Source organism: Acipenser ruthenus, chromosome 13 (genome assembly GCF_902713425.1).
Source record: "Acipenser ruthenus chromosome 13, fAciRut3.2 maternal haplotype, whole genome shotgun sequence".
Classification (NCBI taxonomy): Eukaryota; Metazoa; Chordata; class Actinopteri; order Acipenseriformes; family Acipenseridae; genus Acipenser; species Acipenser ruthenus.
In genome coordinates this window covers 9,060,275-9,077,184 of record NC_081201.1, presented here as the reverse complement: position 1 = coordinate 9,077,184, position 16,910 = coordinate 9,060,275, and the positions used below count along the sequence as shown (strand labels likewise).

At 42.1% G+C, this 16,910-nt stretch overlaps 1 protein-coding gene across 1 annotated transcript; it reads left to right on the top strand.

Moving 5' to 3' along the window:
• Nucleotides 1–1,434: 1,434 nt before the first annotated feature.
• LOC117417913 (G-protein coupled receptor family C group 5 member B-like) lies at nucleotides 1,435–16,481 on the top strand. The gene is made up of 4 exons (XM_034925758.2): nucleotides 1,435–2,287; nucleotides 10,575–11,603; nucleotides 12,846–12,958; nucleotides 14,496–16,481. Exons 2-4 carry the CDS (start codon nucleotides 10,577–10,579, stop codon nucleotides 14,538–14,540), a joined length of 1,185 nt encoding a protein of 394 aa, XP_034781649.2. The 5' UTR covers nucleotides 1,435–2,287; nucleotides 10,575–10,576; the 3' UTR covers nucleotides 14,541–16,481.
• Nucleotides 16,482–16,910: the final 429 nt, after the last annotated feature.

Here is a 16,910-nt window from a genome sequence, read left to right as displayed (position 1 = left end):
AACATTATTCACCAGGTTTCATTCAGCTTTATGAAGCAAAATTAGTTCATTCTATAGGGTGATGCCAAAGTTTTGAGACAGGCTTCCAGTTATGACAAAACAAAACAAGCAACACTAAATATGTTGTACATCGTATTGTTATAACCTAGATGGGTTGCTTTTCGTAAGAAGCAATAGAATCGTGGTAGTAGTGCTCAGTTTAAGTGTTTGGATAACTATGTTATTTGCCGGCGTTTCTAATCGTAGAGCCTATCTGTTTTTTCGAAGGACGGGGCGGTACTGCTGTTACATCACAAGCTCCGCCCCGTCTGCCTCTGCCTCTGCAAAGATATGTGTTTGTCTGTCTGTGTGCAGATCCCTGTTACCCCGGGCTCGGTCCTGCTGACATGCAGCTCGGAGGGAAGTTTGCAGGAAAACCAGCTTCCCATGATGCAACCTTTGCTAGGAGGCAGAGGATCTGTTTCCAATTGCTCTTAATTACCTTCACCGCAGGGAACCTCATTGACAACATCCGCCTGTGTCTGCGCATATTGGAGCTGGTTCTGTATGGGTTCAGAACCATACCAAACTGAGCGCTTGGAGTTAGGGTTCGAATCGCTATTGAGACTTTTTTGTTACTGCAGCGTTACACTTTCTACCGTACCTTGCTGTTGTAAACTTGTGGTCTGTTGTTTGGGTGAGCACTTTTTAAAAGTAGATGGGTGTTGTAACGATAAGAGTTACTGACTGCAATTATTATGCCGCCATCTAGTGGACATGTGAAAAGTGAAAAAGTTTTAGTTGAATAACGTGAACTGGACAATCGGAAGTCTGTGTCGCATCTCATATTAAGTAACAAACGTTACAGGTAACTAAGGGGAAGTTCTGTATTGAATTACTGAAATCTTTGTTAGAACTCTGTTATTAATCCAGGGTATATATATATATATATATATATATATATATATATATATATATATATATATATATATATATATATATATATATATTCTACATTTGTTAGATAATATGGCAGTATGTATTTAATATATTAACCACCCTCCACAAAACAACAGGAGGATGTGTGGTCCAGTGGTTAAAGAAAAGGGCTTGTAACCAGGAAGTACCCGGTTCAAATCTCACCTCAGCCACTGACTCATTGTGTGACCCTGAGCAAGTCACTTAACCTCCTTGTGCTCCGTCTTTCGGGTGAGACGTAAGTGACTCTGCAACTGATGCATCGTTCACACACCCTAGTCTCTGTAAGTCGCCTTGGATAAAGGCGTCTGCTAAATAAACAAATAATAAAAAATAATAACTTCATACAAGAAACGTAATCATTTCTTAATGATCACCACCTTCAAATCCTACAGGGACATTCACGAACTCTTGGATGCAGTAGCACCTGCCAACCGACCTCCGAATATCCCCAGATATGAAAGCACATACACATTGTTCCTCACATTGCACACACACACACGCGTAATGTCAACGGGGCGGGGCTAGCGTCCCTGACGTTGTGTTGTGAATTGATTGAGTTCGGCAGCTGAGGAACGTGCGGACACACTGCAAGCGGCACAGAGGCGAAATCACAGCAACTTAGTCGTAGAAAACGGGTCACTGATCTGCCAGCTGCAAAACAAAGCGCAGGTTATGTAATGCAATAGATTCTAGAATATAGCTGACATCTATTTTGTTCCCCACAGGGACAAACTACTGGGGGCACCAAACCGTTGGGATTTATTTTGGGGACAGCAGACTCAAAAAAAAAAAAAAAAAAGCGAACAATAGCTGAGCCCCGAAACGCACTATCCTTTCTTTAGGAAATAATCCGGTTTGGGGCTACACGCACGCGGGAGTCGACTAGTGAACGGGGTTGAATCAGGGTTTGCTTGATTCTACGGGGATTGTAGGGATAAATTTGATGCTGGATATTGGAAATTATTACAACAATAACATAGAAAGCTGCACAATAACTAGTAAGCGGTCTGTCAGAAAGGCAAGGCGACCGATACGCTCTTTTTCACTTCCTCTGTCTCTGTGTTTCGCTTGGGCTGGTGTAATTCTCCGTTCCCAACTGTGCTGTCCCAGCTGTCAGGTCGGTCACAGGACATCCACACCAGGACTGTGCACCCACTATTGACTTTCGCCCGATTGGGGTTACCCAACTGTGACTCGATTTGCACATCAAACCGGATATCAGTGCAAGTCCTCGGCGATTAGAATCTCTTCATATTGGGGTTCCACCAGAAATGCGACCTTTTTTTATTGACTTCAACCTTCTGGAATCTCAGATTTTGTTTTAAAGGTGGGTATCGAACTCATGTTTCTCCTGCGTGTTATACTATTGTGTGTGTGTGTGTGTGTGAGAGAGAGAGAGAGAGAGAGGCAATTATATATATATATATATATATATATATATATATATATATATATATATATATATATATATATATATAGTATTACATCTAAAAGTCTATTAATTCTATTGATATGATGATATGATTTCCATTGATATTGCCAAAGTTTTGCACAAAAATACGCACTTTTATAATGACTGTAATGTGTTTGTCTTGGAGCATTTTATTCCGCATGATTTCTAACTTTAAAATGTCGCTGAACGTTTTTTTTTTTTTTATTAAATCTCGCATTTTATGTGATATCAATAGGTCATGGGTGCTGGAAACGGCTTATAATATTAATATTGAAAAATATTTGAAATGTATTGCATTTTTGTACTGGACAGTCAAGCGCGTTTAAGACGCAGTACAGTCATTCCAATTGAACAGAAGTGTTCTAATTAAACACTGCCCCGCAGGCACCCACCGGGTCTAGAGTCTGTCTGGCTGCCCCGTACACATTTATTATTAGCAACGTATTCAAACAACGAGGAATGAACCTCTTCATTTATAAATGGATGATGCCCGTCTATTTTTAAGGTGATCCCCAATCAGATACTGTATAGCACAGTAAATCAATACTTCGCACCACAGTACAAGAGTATCTGTTAATGCACTTTAAAATGTATTGTATCCATCTCTGAACTGCACGTCTGTGTATGGAGAGAATTTCTCTTAATAAACAGATCAGCGCACTATACATTATTGTAACTACGGTTGATTTTTAGCCCCTTGTGCTTTTTTTACTATAAACAGCACACCACTCTATGTAGAAGATTTACTTTAAAGCAGTGGTGCGAACTGACCTACTGTCCTAGAGCTGTAATGATTTCACATTGAGGACTGGGACTATTCCTCTTAGTTACGACATCTAATTATACTGGAGTAATCCTGACCCCCTTGTGTTGGGTCTGGAAGGTTGGGTTGGCACCGTTGTTTTGTTTCCCCGGGTGATTTTCTTCACAATAACATTTTAATTTGTAGATGTGGATAGTTGGCTCTGTCCGGTTTGCTCCTTGTAAACATTTCGTGATACGAAATTGACTGCTTTAATTAGTTTAATAACGCGTACACACTAGATACGCGTTTACCCGATAACCCCGGGCGCAGGAGACGTTGCCCCGTAGCCGTATAAGGTCATGTTTGATGTCTTGTTGGATCCTAAAGGCGAGCATGTTTGATAGATGACGAGAAATGTCGTAAATGTAAATAAGCGGTCCTGGAGAAGATGGTCTCATGACACGTGATGCACATTGATGCACGTTGCCCTGACTGTGGATGCTGGCTCTCTGCTTTTCCCCGGTGCCAAAGGGACCAAAGAAAACAAACCGAACGTAACCCTTGCGTAGCCTGTTTAGAATCTGGGTTCTCTCTGTCGTTGAATGTGCCAGTGTTTGTGGGGCACACCAGGTACTTTATAAAAAGCACTACAGCAATATATATATATATTTATTTTTAAACCAGAATTTAATCTGTATAACTAACACTTAATATTTTCCTTTCCTTAATATTTTCCTTTGGATAAGATGAATCAGTCTGAATCAGGATGGACTTTGAGAGCTGGCTAATATTAGGTATTCAGTTGACAGATTTCTCTTATACAAGATTAGGGGTGTAACAATGAATTCTGTATTTGATGAGTTGTGATGCTTTCTTTACATGATATATCTTATTGTAATAGAAATATGTACTGTATCGTGATACAAAACTCATTGTAGATCAACAAATGGTTCTTGAATGGAGAATAATGGAGTGTTTTGTAACTGGTATGGATACACTCTCTCCTGATCTCATTTCAGTTTTGTCTTTTAACAACATGGCCCATCATTAAGTGACATCATTAAAAGTTGCAGTCGGGCGAAAAATGACATAATTTGATCTTACTATGCATTATACAAGTAGCGATTCAGGACAGTCACATGTATCATGATAGATATCATATCGCAACCTGCATATCGCGATACGTATTGTATCATGAGATCCGTGCATTTGTTACACAAATAGCTGATGCTTCACAAGGAAAAGTTTCAAAAGTGATAGACGAGTCACAGTGGACTTGCCCACAGCGATCCTGGTCTTTAAGTACATTTATAACCCAACCCTTACCTTTTGAATTCATTCTCAGTTGATGAGTTAATGCAAGGCAGTATATCCACCAAACAGACTCTGTGGTCACTGTACGGGGGAGTTTACTGTTGATGCTTTTTATATGCACACTGTATTAGCATGTCGTAATGCGTGAAGCAATGGCAGGGTTACTGCCAGTACACAGCACAGAAATAAAGGATTTATCAGGGGAGGATGCCACTGTAGCTCAGCTGCAGCAGTAATGCAGGCAGACTGGAGAGAGCTGGTTCTCAAGGGTTATGTAAGAGCCACAGAACTGACTGACTGGAGTAGCTTTGGGGAGGTGAATCAACCACTTCTCTGAAGCCATGTCTGGCAGCGTGTGTTAACAGAGCTTTCTTACAGAGTCCATTCTGACTGTGTCACCCGAGAGGGCTTGTTATAGAGCGTCAGGTCGTCAGGTATATCGGGAATGTAAACGCTTGTAAAGGTTAAAGTCTGCAGCTGATGTACTGTCATTGCACAGTGCTTAGAATGCAATGTCTTTTTTTAAGCAAAGCAAAAAGGCAAGCAATAATCTGTATCTATTAAACTGATTGTTAGAAAAATGGTTGTGCTCGATCCACAGGGATGTCCACCCCCTTTTTACAGGGGCAATGAAGCTGAATACTTTTATTATTATTATTATTATTATTATTATTATTATTATTTATTTCTTAGCAGATGCCCTTATCCAGGGCGACTTACAATCGTAAGCAAATACATTTCAAGTATCACCGTACAAGTAATAATACAATTAAGAGCAAGATAAATACAATGACTTTGGTTCAAGCAAGTACAAGTGTGACAAAATACAATTCAATAATACAGCAGATAACAGTGTCAGTGATAGTTACATCAGGATATGATTAAATACAAAATACTACAGATTAAACACTTGGCAGATTACAGTACTCTGAAATACAGGATTAAATGCAGTAAAATAAAATAATTAAACCAGGTGTTTTCAACCTTTTTTTGAAACTGTACCCCTGCTATCTGGAGTTTTCAGCTTAAGTACCCCTTTACAATTTTCCATCAACTGAATGGTACTACAGTTGCAATAAAAGGCAAAATATTCTGATTAACACATTTCTTTTTTTCCCGTTTATTTAATATATAATTTATGACACAACAGTTTGGGACTGACAAACTGCTGGTTTAGGACAGAATACCAAACAGTAGACATCATTCTTAAAACGTTTAATTGCATGTCTTTGGATGCACAGAATTAAAAGATAGTAATTAGGGAATCTCTTTGGAAATACTCGTATTCACTTTCTATTCAGCAAAGTTATTATAAATAATACAAAATAGACTGCACTGTAAATGTTTATCACGTTACCATTTACTTTTGATCTCAGCATAATTGTGTGCCATTTAAAACGGTTTACAATATCAAAAACATTAACCTCAAGGCAAAACTACAACTAACATCTTTTTTTTTTTTTTGCAAGTAAACAATGTATCCATTTCAACCAGCCGCTATTGCTGTTAAAAAAAATTGCAACCATGCCTAATAAATAAAACAAAAACCGTCAAAGTATGAGTATTGTGATTATTATTTATGCTTACCGGAGCATTTATAATTTTAAAAAAATGCCGAAATCTTGTGCTTCGCTGATTTAGTTTTCAATTGTACGATCAGCTGAAAACACCAAAGTTAATGAGCAGCACAGAACGCTCTCCATAGGCAGAATCACCAGACCTCTGCTTCACCCACCCGTATATCAGAGTGGCAATCCACTCAATCGAAATCACGCATGCGTACTGGTGGAAAGTACGCATGTGATAGATTCTGTGTTTTTTTATTTATCTGTGTTTCACTTTGAGTTGCTAAACAAAATTGAAATATTTATGCACAGTGGTTTAGAGATAATATATACCGTAATAAAAAATAATCAATTCAAGATCATATATATATTTTTTTTAACTTTAAATTTTTTATTGCATATCAGAATTGTCCTGTGTACCCCCTATGACCCTTAGAAGTACCCCCAGGGGTATGCATACCCCCGGTTGAAAACCCCTGCTTTAAACTGAATACTTGCTTGAGAATTATCCAAGTTTTATCCGGTTTCAAATCCCGGCTCAGCCACTGACTCGCTGTGTGTGACCCTGAGCAAGTCACTTAACCTCTGTGTGCTCCATCCTCTGACTCTGCAGCAGCAGTTGCATAATTCACCCCCTAGTCTTTGTAAGTTGCTTTGGATAAAAGCGTCTGGCCAGATATGTATTGACCTGTGTTGAGTTTTAGGCAGGATGCTGGAGTTGGTACTCCGGTTCCTAGGGATATTAAATGTCTGCATGTGAAAAGATTGAATGCATTATTATATAGAATTGACTTTGACCTACCATCTCACAGCACAGTGCTCCTCCTTTATAACTGCACGCTGGAACACTGAGCTGTGACTCACACAGAAGTGTACCCTTTTAAAACAGTCACAGCTGCTTCTGATTTTCTGGGAGTTTTGAGCATCAGGGCCTAACAACCCTCATATACAGTATGTATCTAAGTGTGTTTATAGCTAGCTGTGCCCTACTAAAATGTTTGAATAATTCAGCAATATTCTCACCTGCTTTTGTGCAGCTGTGACTCCGAGACAGGTTGCCTGTAGCCCTGGTTTTACAATAAACACGTTCTATCTGTGCTGGAACAGCAATGCTCGTTCTGGCAAAGGAAGTTTTTATACAACGTGACAAAAAGCTCCCAGAGCAGGCCCGCTCTGTAAGGGAGGCAGTGCGGCCTAGTGGTTATAATTGAGCTACTGGATGGCAGGCTGATCTAGTGGTTAGCGCTGAGGGACTGGGTGGCAGGCTGGTCTAGTTGGTTAGAGCTGAGGGACTGGACAGCAGGCTGGTCTACTGGTTAGAGCTGAGGGACTGGATGGCAGGCTGATCTAGTGATTAGAGCTGAGGGACTGGATGGCAGGCTGATCTAGTGATTAGAGCTGAGGGACTGGATGGCAGGCTGATCTAGTGATTAGAGCTGAGGGACTGGATGGCAGGCTGATCTAGTGATTAGAGCTGAGGGACTGGATGGCAGTGTTGCCCTGTAGTTATAGCTTAGAGACTGTGAGGCAATGTGGCCTAGTGGTTAAGATTAGATTTACTCCATAAAATGACGAGCTGGGTTTTTACCACCCTCTGAAAAACTGATTGAGCTGCACAGCTGTGTTTTTTTCACCCGTCATTTCACCTTACTGCAGGCTACTGTCTCCTGCCAGTGACAATACAAAAGCCTGACGGTAATTATACCTCTCTGTACATTTCCATCAAGTCTGTTTCCAGCTCCTCATCTCTGTAGCAATCACTAGACATCATTGCTTCTCGCGTAAGGTGCTAGGCTGCTATCCACTCCACCCTCTCTCTCTTCAATTAGCCCTAAACTGCACGCAGTACTAACTAGGTGCCACTGATCCCTGTGTTCTGTGGCCATATCTGAGGCAATAAGCACTGGCTGTACTGCAACCCCTTTACCCGTGTCGGCAGTTCAAACTGACTCTGCTGTTCCACTCATCTACTGTGGTGTCCTCCATTGGAAGAGCTGGCTATCCCTGCTGGCTGAAGTGGCAACAAGCTTCCTTGGCAGTGGCAGGGCCTCTTTTGTAGATCATGCAGAATGACAGAATATGTCAGTTTGGAACAAATCATAGAAAATGTTGGAGAAAGAGAATGGGTCAGTCGAGGTCATGTTAGCACATGGTTGTTTTACGAGGAAGGAACTTTCATTATAAGGTAAAGCCATATGCGATCACAATTGTATACGCATGTTCTCCCAGATAGCAAGGAGAGAGTGACTACTCTATGAAATAAAGTTTATAAACTTGGGTTTAGTAGGACAGACAGACCCTGACATACACTTCACTCTCCTAATTGACCAGTAACTGATAAATGGAACCCAGCTGCCAATGCATTCATGTGCATTTGCAACCCACTGCCTCCTCCATCCCTGCTCTTGCAGTGCAATGGTCTTCATGTAACCTGCAGAATCAATTCATACATTTACTCTTGTGTGGGTTGTCTCCTAACCTGCTGAAATACTGAATACTGATTATAAAGTGTACAGTGAGACAGCCTTATCTCTAGCTAGTATATAAACCTTGACTTTGAGATGCTGGTCTGCTAACCCACAGTATCTGCTAAGGTACATATGAGAAGCCTAGCTTCACCTTTTAGACGTGTTCACTGCCCCTGTACATAGCTGTACATGTATCTGAAAGGGAAGAGGAGAGTTTTGGGACAGTAAGATGAAACATAATAAGGTTTTTAACAAAAAAAATATCTGAAAGTTTACCACAGTAAAATGGCAAGGTAATTTTGCACAGTCATCTGCACAGCATACTGTCCCCACCTTACATTGTGAATGTTTACACTGCTGCTTTCAAATTTCAAATCTGAATATTTGCCAAAGATGAACATTTGCAGGAAGGCAGAATAAGCTTTTAACATCAGCATCTTTTGATCCTATTAATATATTTTTTGATATAACATGATTGATATAACATGATTGATATGTAACAACTTGCTGAAATATGTAAAAACATTTTTTAAAACTGCATGGGAAGCTATCATTATTATTATTATTATTATTATTATTATTATTATTATTATTATTAATTGGTCATTTAGCAGACCCTTTATCCAAAACGACTTACAGAGACCAGGGGGTGAACTATGTATCAACAACTGCTGATGCAGAGTCACTTACAACAGGACCGTAGCAATTTGGTAAATTAAGACAGCTCAACCTAATGTAGCAGTTGTACTGTAACTACCTTGAGCTTGCATTGCAGGTGTGCTGCTGTATGAATGTACACCTAGGGGCTGACTGCAAGGTGTGAATGTTCTGCATTAAGAAAAATGTAAAGAAACGAAAATATATTCTTTCCAAATCTCAAAAGACCTGATCTCGGAGCCACTTTGAGATACAGACTTCATATATGGCAAATGAAAGGCGCTGTGCATTTTTGTCATTGTGCTGTACATGCGTTGACCCCTTGGTAATCATTGTGATGAACAGCAACAGTATGACTACTTTTAGTAAGTGAATGAAGGCAATAGTAGATCTGAGGATGTTAAGAGACTGGTGGTGGTAGAGAGGGGGTATGATGATTCCTGATTACCGTCACGCTGCCTCGTGCTGTGAAAGGGGAGAGCTGGAAAGACCGGGTTGGCTGACTCCAGTTTCTTTCCTTTCCCCTCGCCAGAGGCTCTTCCTCCAGGCTGAACATTCACTCCCACCCGCTCGTGCCCAGCTTGTTCTGTTTATGTTCCTGAACAAATGGAAGCGGTTTTACACAATGATCTTTCAGATCTCTCCGGATTTAAACAGGAAAAAAACAGGACTGGCCGAGGTGTGGTCTTGAATGAGTCCATTGTTAGTGTTGTCAGAGCCAGCTGCCACGCGGCTGACACACACAAAGCTTACTGGGGACATCCCTTGCTGGATTTTTTTTTAATGCTATTGTGTTGCCCTAAAAAAAAAAAAAAAAACAGCATAGCCATTAGCAGAATACAACATTGCGATAGATATTGGACAATGATCAGAACACAGCATTGGCACATTATTGCTGTTTCAGATTAGGAAAATGTTATACCACTGTGGTACCGTTATTCCCATGTATGTGTGACCATATTCCTACCAAATCTTTCAGCCTGTAAGTCTTTAAGGTTCATTATTTGCTGAGACAGATGGCTTTTACGTTTTTGCTGAGGGCACACACACACATGTGGGGAGGGTCAGTTTGTGACTGTTGTTCTGTGCTGCTGTGGATACATCAGAAGTCAACTAAACAAGTGACTCAACTTCTCTCCCTGGTTTTAGTTGCCTGGGTACCCGCTTATTTCTTCTAGAAACAACTGAAGGATTTCATTTTATTTATTTATAGACAATTCTATTATATTCAATTGTATTATTCCATAAAACAAACAAATTGAAACATTTTAAATGTCACAGAAAACTATAAACATGCTAACTCCAAAACCCCCCTGACTACAGCACTCCCTGCATCTTGTAGAAGAAACTGACCCTGATAATAATTGTGTTGATAATTACACGTGTTGTGTTGTGTGTGCTTCCCCTTGTAGCCATGGTGCTGGGTGTGCGATGGACAGCCCCTCTTCTGCTGCTCCTGCTCTCCCTGCTGGGGGACGGATCCTCCCAGAATTCCAGCACTTCGCGGGGCTGTGGCCTGGACCTGCCTCCCCGCTACGCTGCCCTGTGTGACCTGGAGGCTGTGTGGGGCATCGTGCTGGAGGCGGTAGCGGGGGCAGGAGCACTGACTGCCCTGCTGCTGGCCCTCATCCTGCTGGGTCGTCTGCCCTTCATCACGGAGCAGGACAAGAGGAGCCCCGTCGGGCTGCTGCTGCTGCTGCTGCTGGGGGTCCTGGGCCTCTTCGGCCTGAGCTTCACCTTCATCATCCAGCCCGACAATGAGGTGTGCATCGCCCGCCGCGCCCTCTGGGGGGTGCTTTTTGCCCTCTGCTTCTCCTGCCTCCTGGCACAGGGCTGGCGTCTGCGGAGGTTGGTGCGCCACGGGAAGGGCCCTGGAGGGTGGCAGCTCTCCTGCGTGGCACTGAGCTTGACGCTGGTGCAGGTGATCATTGCCACAGAGTGGCTGGTTCTGACGGTGGTCCGGGAGGGGAAGCAGGCCTGCGACTACCAGCCGGTGGACTTCACGCTGGCCTGTGGCTACGTCATGGTCCTCCTGTCCACCTCGCTGGCGCTGAGTCTCTTCTCGCTCTGTGGGAAGTTCCACAAGTGGAAGCGCAACGGCGTCTGCTTGATCCTCGCCTCCTTCTTCTCTGTGCTGCTCTGGGTAGCCTGGGCTGGCTTCTATCTCTACGGCAACTCGGCACTGGGCAGGTCCCCTGTGTGGGACGACCCCAGTCTGGCTGTGGCCCTGATTGCTAATGGCTGGGTCCTCCTGCTGTTCCACGCCATCCCCGAGGTGCACTGCTCCGTCCTGCCAGCTCCCCCGCCCAGCGCCCCGGATTACTTCGACACCTCCCAGCTCCCCCCGCGCCTGCGCGAGACCAGCTTCGACGATGAGGTCCCCCTGCCCCACCGGCCCTTCGTGGAGAACAAGGCCTTCTCCTTTGACGAGCACAGCGCAGGTACACAGAGAGAGATGTGCATAATGGGCTTTTTGGCAGACTGGTTCAGTAGAACAAAGAATATAAAATATAATGTCTAAACAGTCAATCTCTAGTAGGGATCAGTTCTGTTATGCCTGATCCGTATGTAACTTTGTCCCAAAGTGTGAGCATAGAATCCTGCATTACAACAAGACAGGGAAAACTAGTTACACAACTAGTATCGAGCCACTTAAATGACTAACTTTAAATAATGTAATTTTATAGTTTTGTAACTTAATTTCACCTTTTTAAATTTAGCCCAGTAACTCTTCCTGAGTGATTTCTCTAGGCAAACAGTACAGGGACTGTATTAAAGGCCAGATTAGCATTGAAAAATATGAATAATAATATTGCACCTGAAGCCTGACTAATCACTGCAGTACACCTGCTCACCGTTAAGAATTTAGGCAGGTCCTCTCCAGTTTAATAAGGTTCTAAATGCATTCTCCATGCCTGATGTAAACGAAGCGGGGGGGGGGGGGGGGGTAAGCGGGGGGGGGGGTGGGCGGGGGGGGGGGGGGGGAGTGCTCTGGAGACGAGAGCAGGATAATGGAAAAATAGGAAAAACAACCTGTGGACTTTCTTCCTGTTTCCAAAATATGTGGCACTGTTCTGTCCTGTTGTGTACAATAATATATTCCATATTGCAAATGGGTTTGATACGATTTCAGATAGTGTTTAGAATATATATTTGGCCTGTCTATAATTTAAATTGATGGATGGGGTCTTGTGATATATACAGCTATACAGCTATGGGCAAACGTTTTGCATCACAAAAAAAAATCTATGTACCTAATTTAGATATTTTATTTAACATCATGTTAATTTCTGTCAGTTTTCTGTTAAGTATATGGAAAACTACAAAGTGGTATGTAGTTCAACATGTTAACATTATTCAGTAGGTTTCATTTGACTTTATGAAGCAAGGTTAGTTCATTCTATGGGGGGATTCAAAACTTGTGGCCATAGCTGTATTTAAGTCAATTAAAATATATATATATTATTCACAGGCATTTATGAGCTAAATAATCTATACCATAAGTTAATAATTCTGCATATTTCAAATATATACATTGTAGGTATACTTTAAAGATACTAGTTGATATCTAAATACAGTAACAGACTCAATGCAAGAACCCTGTTTGACTGTGCGACAGACGCTCTGACCGGCTGACCCTGTTGATCTGAACTGTCCCAACTGTCTTCTCTCCTGTGCCTCAGCTCTCCGGGCAGGGGGGCACCGCAATGGCAGCCTGGGCACCCGCCCCAGCGCCCCCTTCCGGAGCAATGTGTACCAGCCCACCGAGATGGCCGTTCTGCTCAACGGGGGCACGGTGAGTACTGCAGGGTGGCAACACACACGCACTCAGTGACTCATTATTATTGTTAATTAGTCATTTAGCCAATGCTTTTATCCAAAGCGACTTACAGAGACTCGGGGATGAACTATGTAGCACAACTGCTGCTGCAGAGTCACTTACAATAGGACCTCGGAACCTCCTGGTAGCACGCCCTTTTCTTTAACCACTGGACCATCAAGCCTAAATGATTCTTATAACTTCAAACACTCATCAAAATCATAACTATATGGTGACGTTTGCAGTGCTTTTCCCATACTCTGCATTTACCATGCATCATGCTGCTTTAACCAGGGAAAACCCTACTTTAGAATCTGTGATTGAGTGTTTTAGAGGTTATGCATGCTTTCACTTTGCTTTAGGCTTGGTTTTGCTTTATTCATGTTTTACTATAGTAAAGTTTTGTAAGCTATAAGGAGTCTTAGAAATCTTAGGGGCACAACTGTATGCTAATGGAGATGTTTGTGTGGATTTACCCATAACAGCATAAAACTGGAAAAGTATGAGGAAGGAGGCGCTGCAATAACAATTTCCAGAAGTACATCTCTCAGAGGGAGTCAGTCTCTCTATATTCTGCACAGGACACAAGCCTACACACCCAGTCACACGCAGACATTTCACCCCTGCTTGAGTCTGCTTCTATAATCTGCTCACAGCAGCTGCTGGTTTCCATCAGGGGAGAGGTGGGGTGGATTCCACTGCTGTCAGGAGAAGCAGCAGCTGAAGGCTGCCCACTGGGTCCTTCTCCAAGGCTGCCATTTCTCCAGGGCAGCTGCCTGGGTCCTTCTCCAAGGCTGCCCCCTGGGTCCTTCTCCAAGGCTGCCCCCTGGGTCCTTCTCCAAGGCTGTCCCAGGGTCCTTCTCCAAACTCTTTTTCGTTTTGGTGTTATTGTTGTGAAGAACAACCGAGAAACCTCTTTTCCAAGAATTGGTTTTCTGTTTAAACCTATACCCGGTGTCCTCTCTACTGTATGTATCCACAGACCAGGGATAGTGATAGCACAGCAGTGGCAATGTGACCTTCCCCTCATTGCCCCATGTGCGACAAGCCTGCCTCAAACCTGCCCTGGACTGGAGGGAGTACCCTTCCTCTTACTGGATGAAGCAGCACCCTTCCTCTTACTGGGGGAGGGAGCCCCTTCCTCTTACTGGTGAGGGAGCACCCTTCCTCTTACTGGTGAGGGAGCACCCTTCCTCTTACTGGTGAGGGAGCACCCTTCCTCTTACTGGTGAGGGAGCACCCTTCCTCTTGCTGGTGAGGGAGCACCCTTCCTCTTACTGGGGGTGGTTAGAATATATTTAGAACATGGTTTTATATTAAAAAAAACTGTTCCCAATGGTCTTTTAGCCAACAAAACATATGCCGTACATTTTGGATATACGTTCCAATTGCTAATGTTAAGTCACCTGTCACTTTATTTTGGCTGTATTAAATATTTATTTCTATATGATATTGATCAAAATGAACCTTTCTCCAGCAAAACCCACTGACTTGGTCTGTCTCCCGTCTGCAGATCCCTTCTGCCCCACCAAACTACACCGGGAGGCACCTGTGGTGAGCAGGCAGAGCTGTGCAGAATGCGCCAGATCCGTACTGCGTGACAGGGGTCCATACCTGGAGCTGTGAAGAGAGTTTCAACCCTTTGAGGGTGCAGACAGGACTGTATTGACTGCACCCGAGGTCTGGGTGTGAGGACATGTGGAAGTGGAGGACGGCTTATCTCACTATATTAGTGCTGCTGTGCATTGTAAACAACTTTCAATAGGCTTGCTAGGAAACGGGTGTTTAGGGAGGATTTTAGGACGGCTGGCGGGTTTTTCTTGGTGGCCCCTCGGACTTCAGTAGCTAACAGGGTGTCATTTACTCTTTCTTTTTTTTATTCTACTGCTTTGAAAAAAGTGCATGGCTATTAATGCATCCCCCATATATAACCTTTATCGATTTCCACAAGGAGAAAGGATCAGGTGTGTACTACAAAAAAATACAGATTTGTTTATTATTATTATTATTATTATTATTATTATTATTATTATTATTTGTAATAAATATTATTTTAAATATGAACAAGTGTCATCTTTCCCCAATGGCAAAAAAAAGTTAACTTTGAGAAATTAAGAAATCAAGAAATATGATCTGGCGCTGGGAAAAGATATCAAGATAATATTCTGGCTGTGCATGCGTGTGGGGGTCATATGTTACTGGGACAGCTGAGGACAGGCAATCCTGAACCTGACTGACCCCAACCTTCACCAAAGGGCATCATGCATTTATAAAGCACCTTCACTAATGAGGCAGCGTCTCAATCTCCTAGTTATACAAGCAGACAGCTCTAAACTAACTGGCTTGACTGAAACCAACTGGCTTGATCTGCGAGTTCATTTAAATCACAGACTCAAGCCAGTAGAGGTTCCAGTAGGACAGCACCACATTTCACCGTAACCCATTGTGAATTTGAGGCCATTTTTTTAAAGCATAACTACAATAAAAGCTATTTGGATGTTTTTATGATCATATTCCATTCGACATCTCATGAAGATGGAGCCAATATTTTTTAAACCATTTCATTTATGTGCAACATGTTTCACAATGTGATCTTGGCAACCTGCAGTATTTTTGTGTAGGTGGCTAAGAAAGTTATTATAAAATTGGAACATAGAAATGAGCTGTATCAACTGCCAGAGCTGACAACGCAGTGCTAAATGGGCCTTAGCATGTTTCAGCCAGTCTGGCAGACTTGACACCTCATTCCCATTGTCAGGAATACCTTCTCCCCATCTATATCCAGGTTTACCCTTTATATTCATGTAAAGATTTAAGATACAAAAATATAATAATTGATCATCATTTTGTGTGAAATTGTGATGGCATTTTAATGTATGTAGAGTTTTAATAGATTTATATTGCTACAAAAATACACATTTCTGATAATGTAGAACTTGTGCTGGGGCTCTAAGAAACAACTCATGTATTACAGTGCAGTACACTGAACTAATTTCTTGCAGTAATATAGTACTGGTGATCTGAGAGTCAGCAAATACTGTACAGAGAACACTATTTATCAAATGCAATATGAATTACTTTAATTTGTGTTACGAAAATATGGCTATAGAGATAAATAATACAATATTAAAATACAGTAACATGACCATAAGTACTGTATACAGAACTCAGTACTGAAGATTAGATACTGTAGCAAGCACATTCAGTGTACAGTAAAAGACTACTAAAGATCTGACAGCCAGCAGTTTAAGTATTGCACAGTATTGGGTCCAGTTGGTTAGAAGCTATCCTGCCCCTCTCTCAAGACATCCCGTGCAGGGTTGCGGGGAGGGGGGGGGGGGGGGGTTGAGGCTGCTTGGGGTCCTGTAGGGGTGAAGGGGGATTTATTTTCTCTTCAGTGCTGACACTGAGGACTCAGAGCCATTGTATAACACTGGAGTTACTGATCGAATAGAGTTCTTGTAATTATGTAGTGAAACAAAATAAACTTTCAATAAAACTCCTTTTTGTAGTATCATTTTTTTTTTGGCGAGTGTTTCAAATGGCTTTTAATAAAGTGTGTGAAGTGGAACTTCTGGATTCATTGTTAAAGATGAAAAAGTTCAAGCTGAAAGTTACTTTCCTTGCATTTCAGCTACAACATTAGCCCTTTAATCAGGCACTACAGATGGCATATTTTGTTCTGGCTTCTGAAAATATATGTGAGCAATGAATTCACCCCTGCGTAGGATAGCTGAGGCCAGTCTACAATATATGCATTTTAATCCGTTACACCAGAGCAATAAACTGACATGAAGTAGTTTATGAGTCTTTGAAGGAGCTAATTCTATAAAAAAAAAAAACTCCTATCACAGAGCCTGGCATCCAATGTTTACCACTTGTCTTTTATCTATTTTACTTTTCACCTTAGTTAGTAGTTTCATCTAGA

Bases quoted from the DNA above. Each gene is read 5' to 3' on its own strand.
- LOC117417913 (XM_034925758.2), top strand. From the start codon at position 10,577: ATGGTGCTGGGTGTGCGATGGACAGCCCCTCTTCTGCTGCTCCTGCTC. The intron at 11,604-12,845 runs GTACACAGAGAG...CCTGTGCCTCAG, and splicing joins CTTTGACGAGCACAGCGCAG to CTCTCCGGGCAGGGGGGCAC. The intron at 12,959-14,495 runs GTGAGTACTGCA...TCCCGTCTGCAG, and splicing joins TTCTGCTCAACGGGGGCACG to ATCCCTTCTGCCCCACCAAA.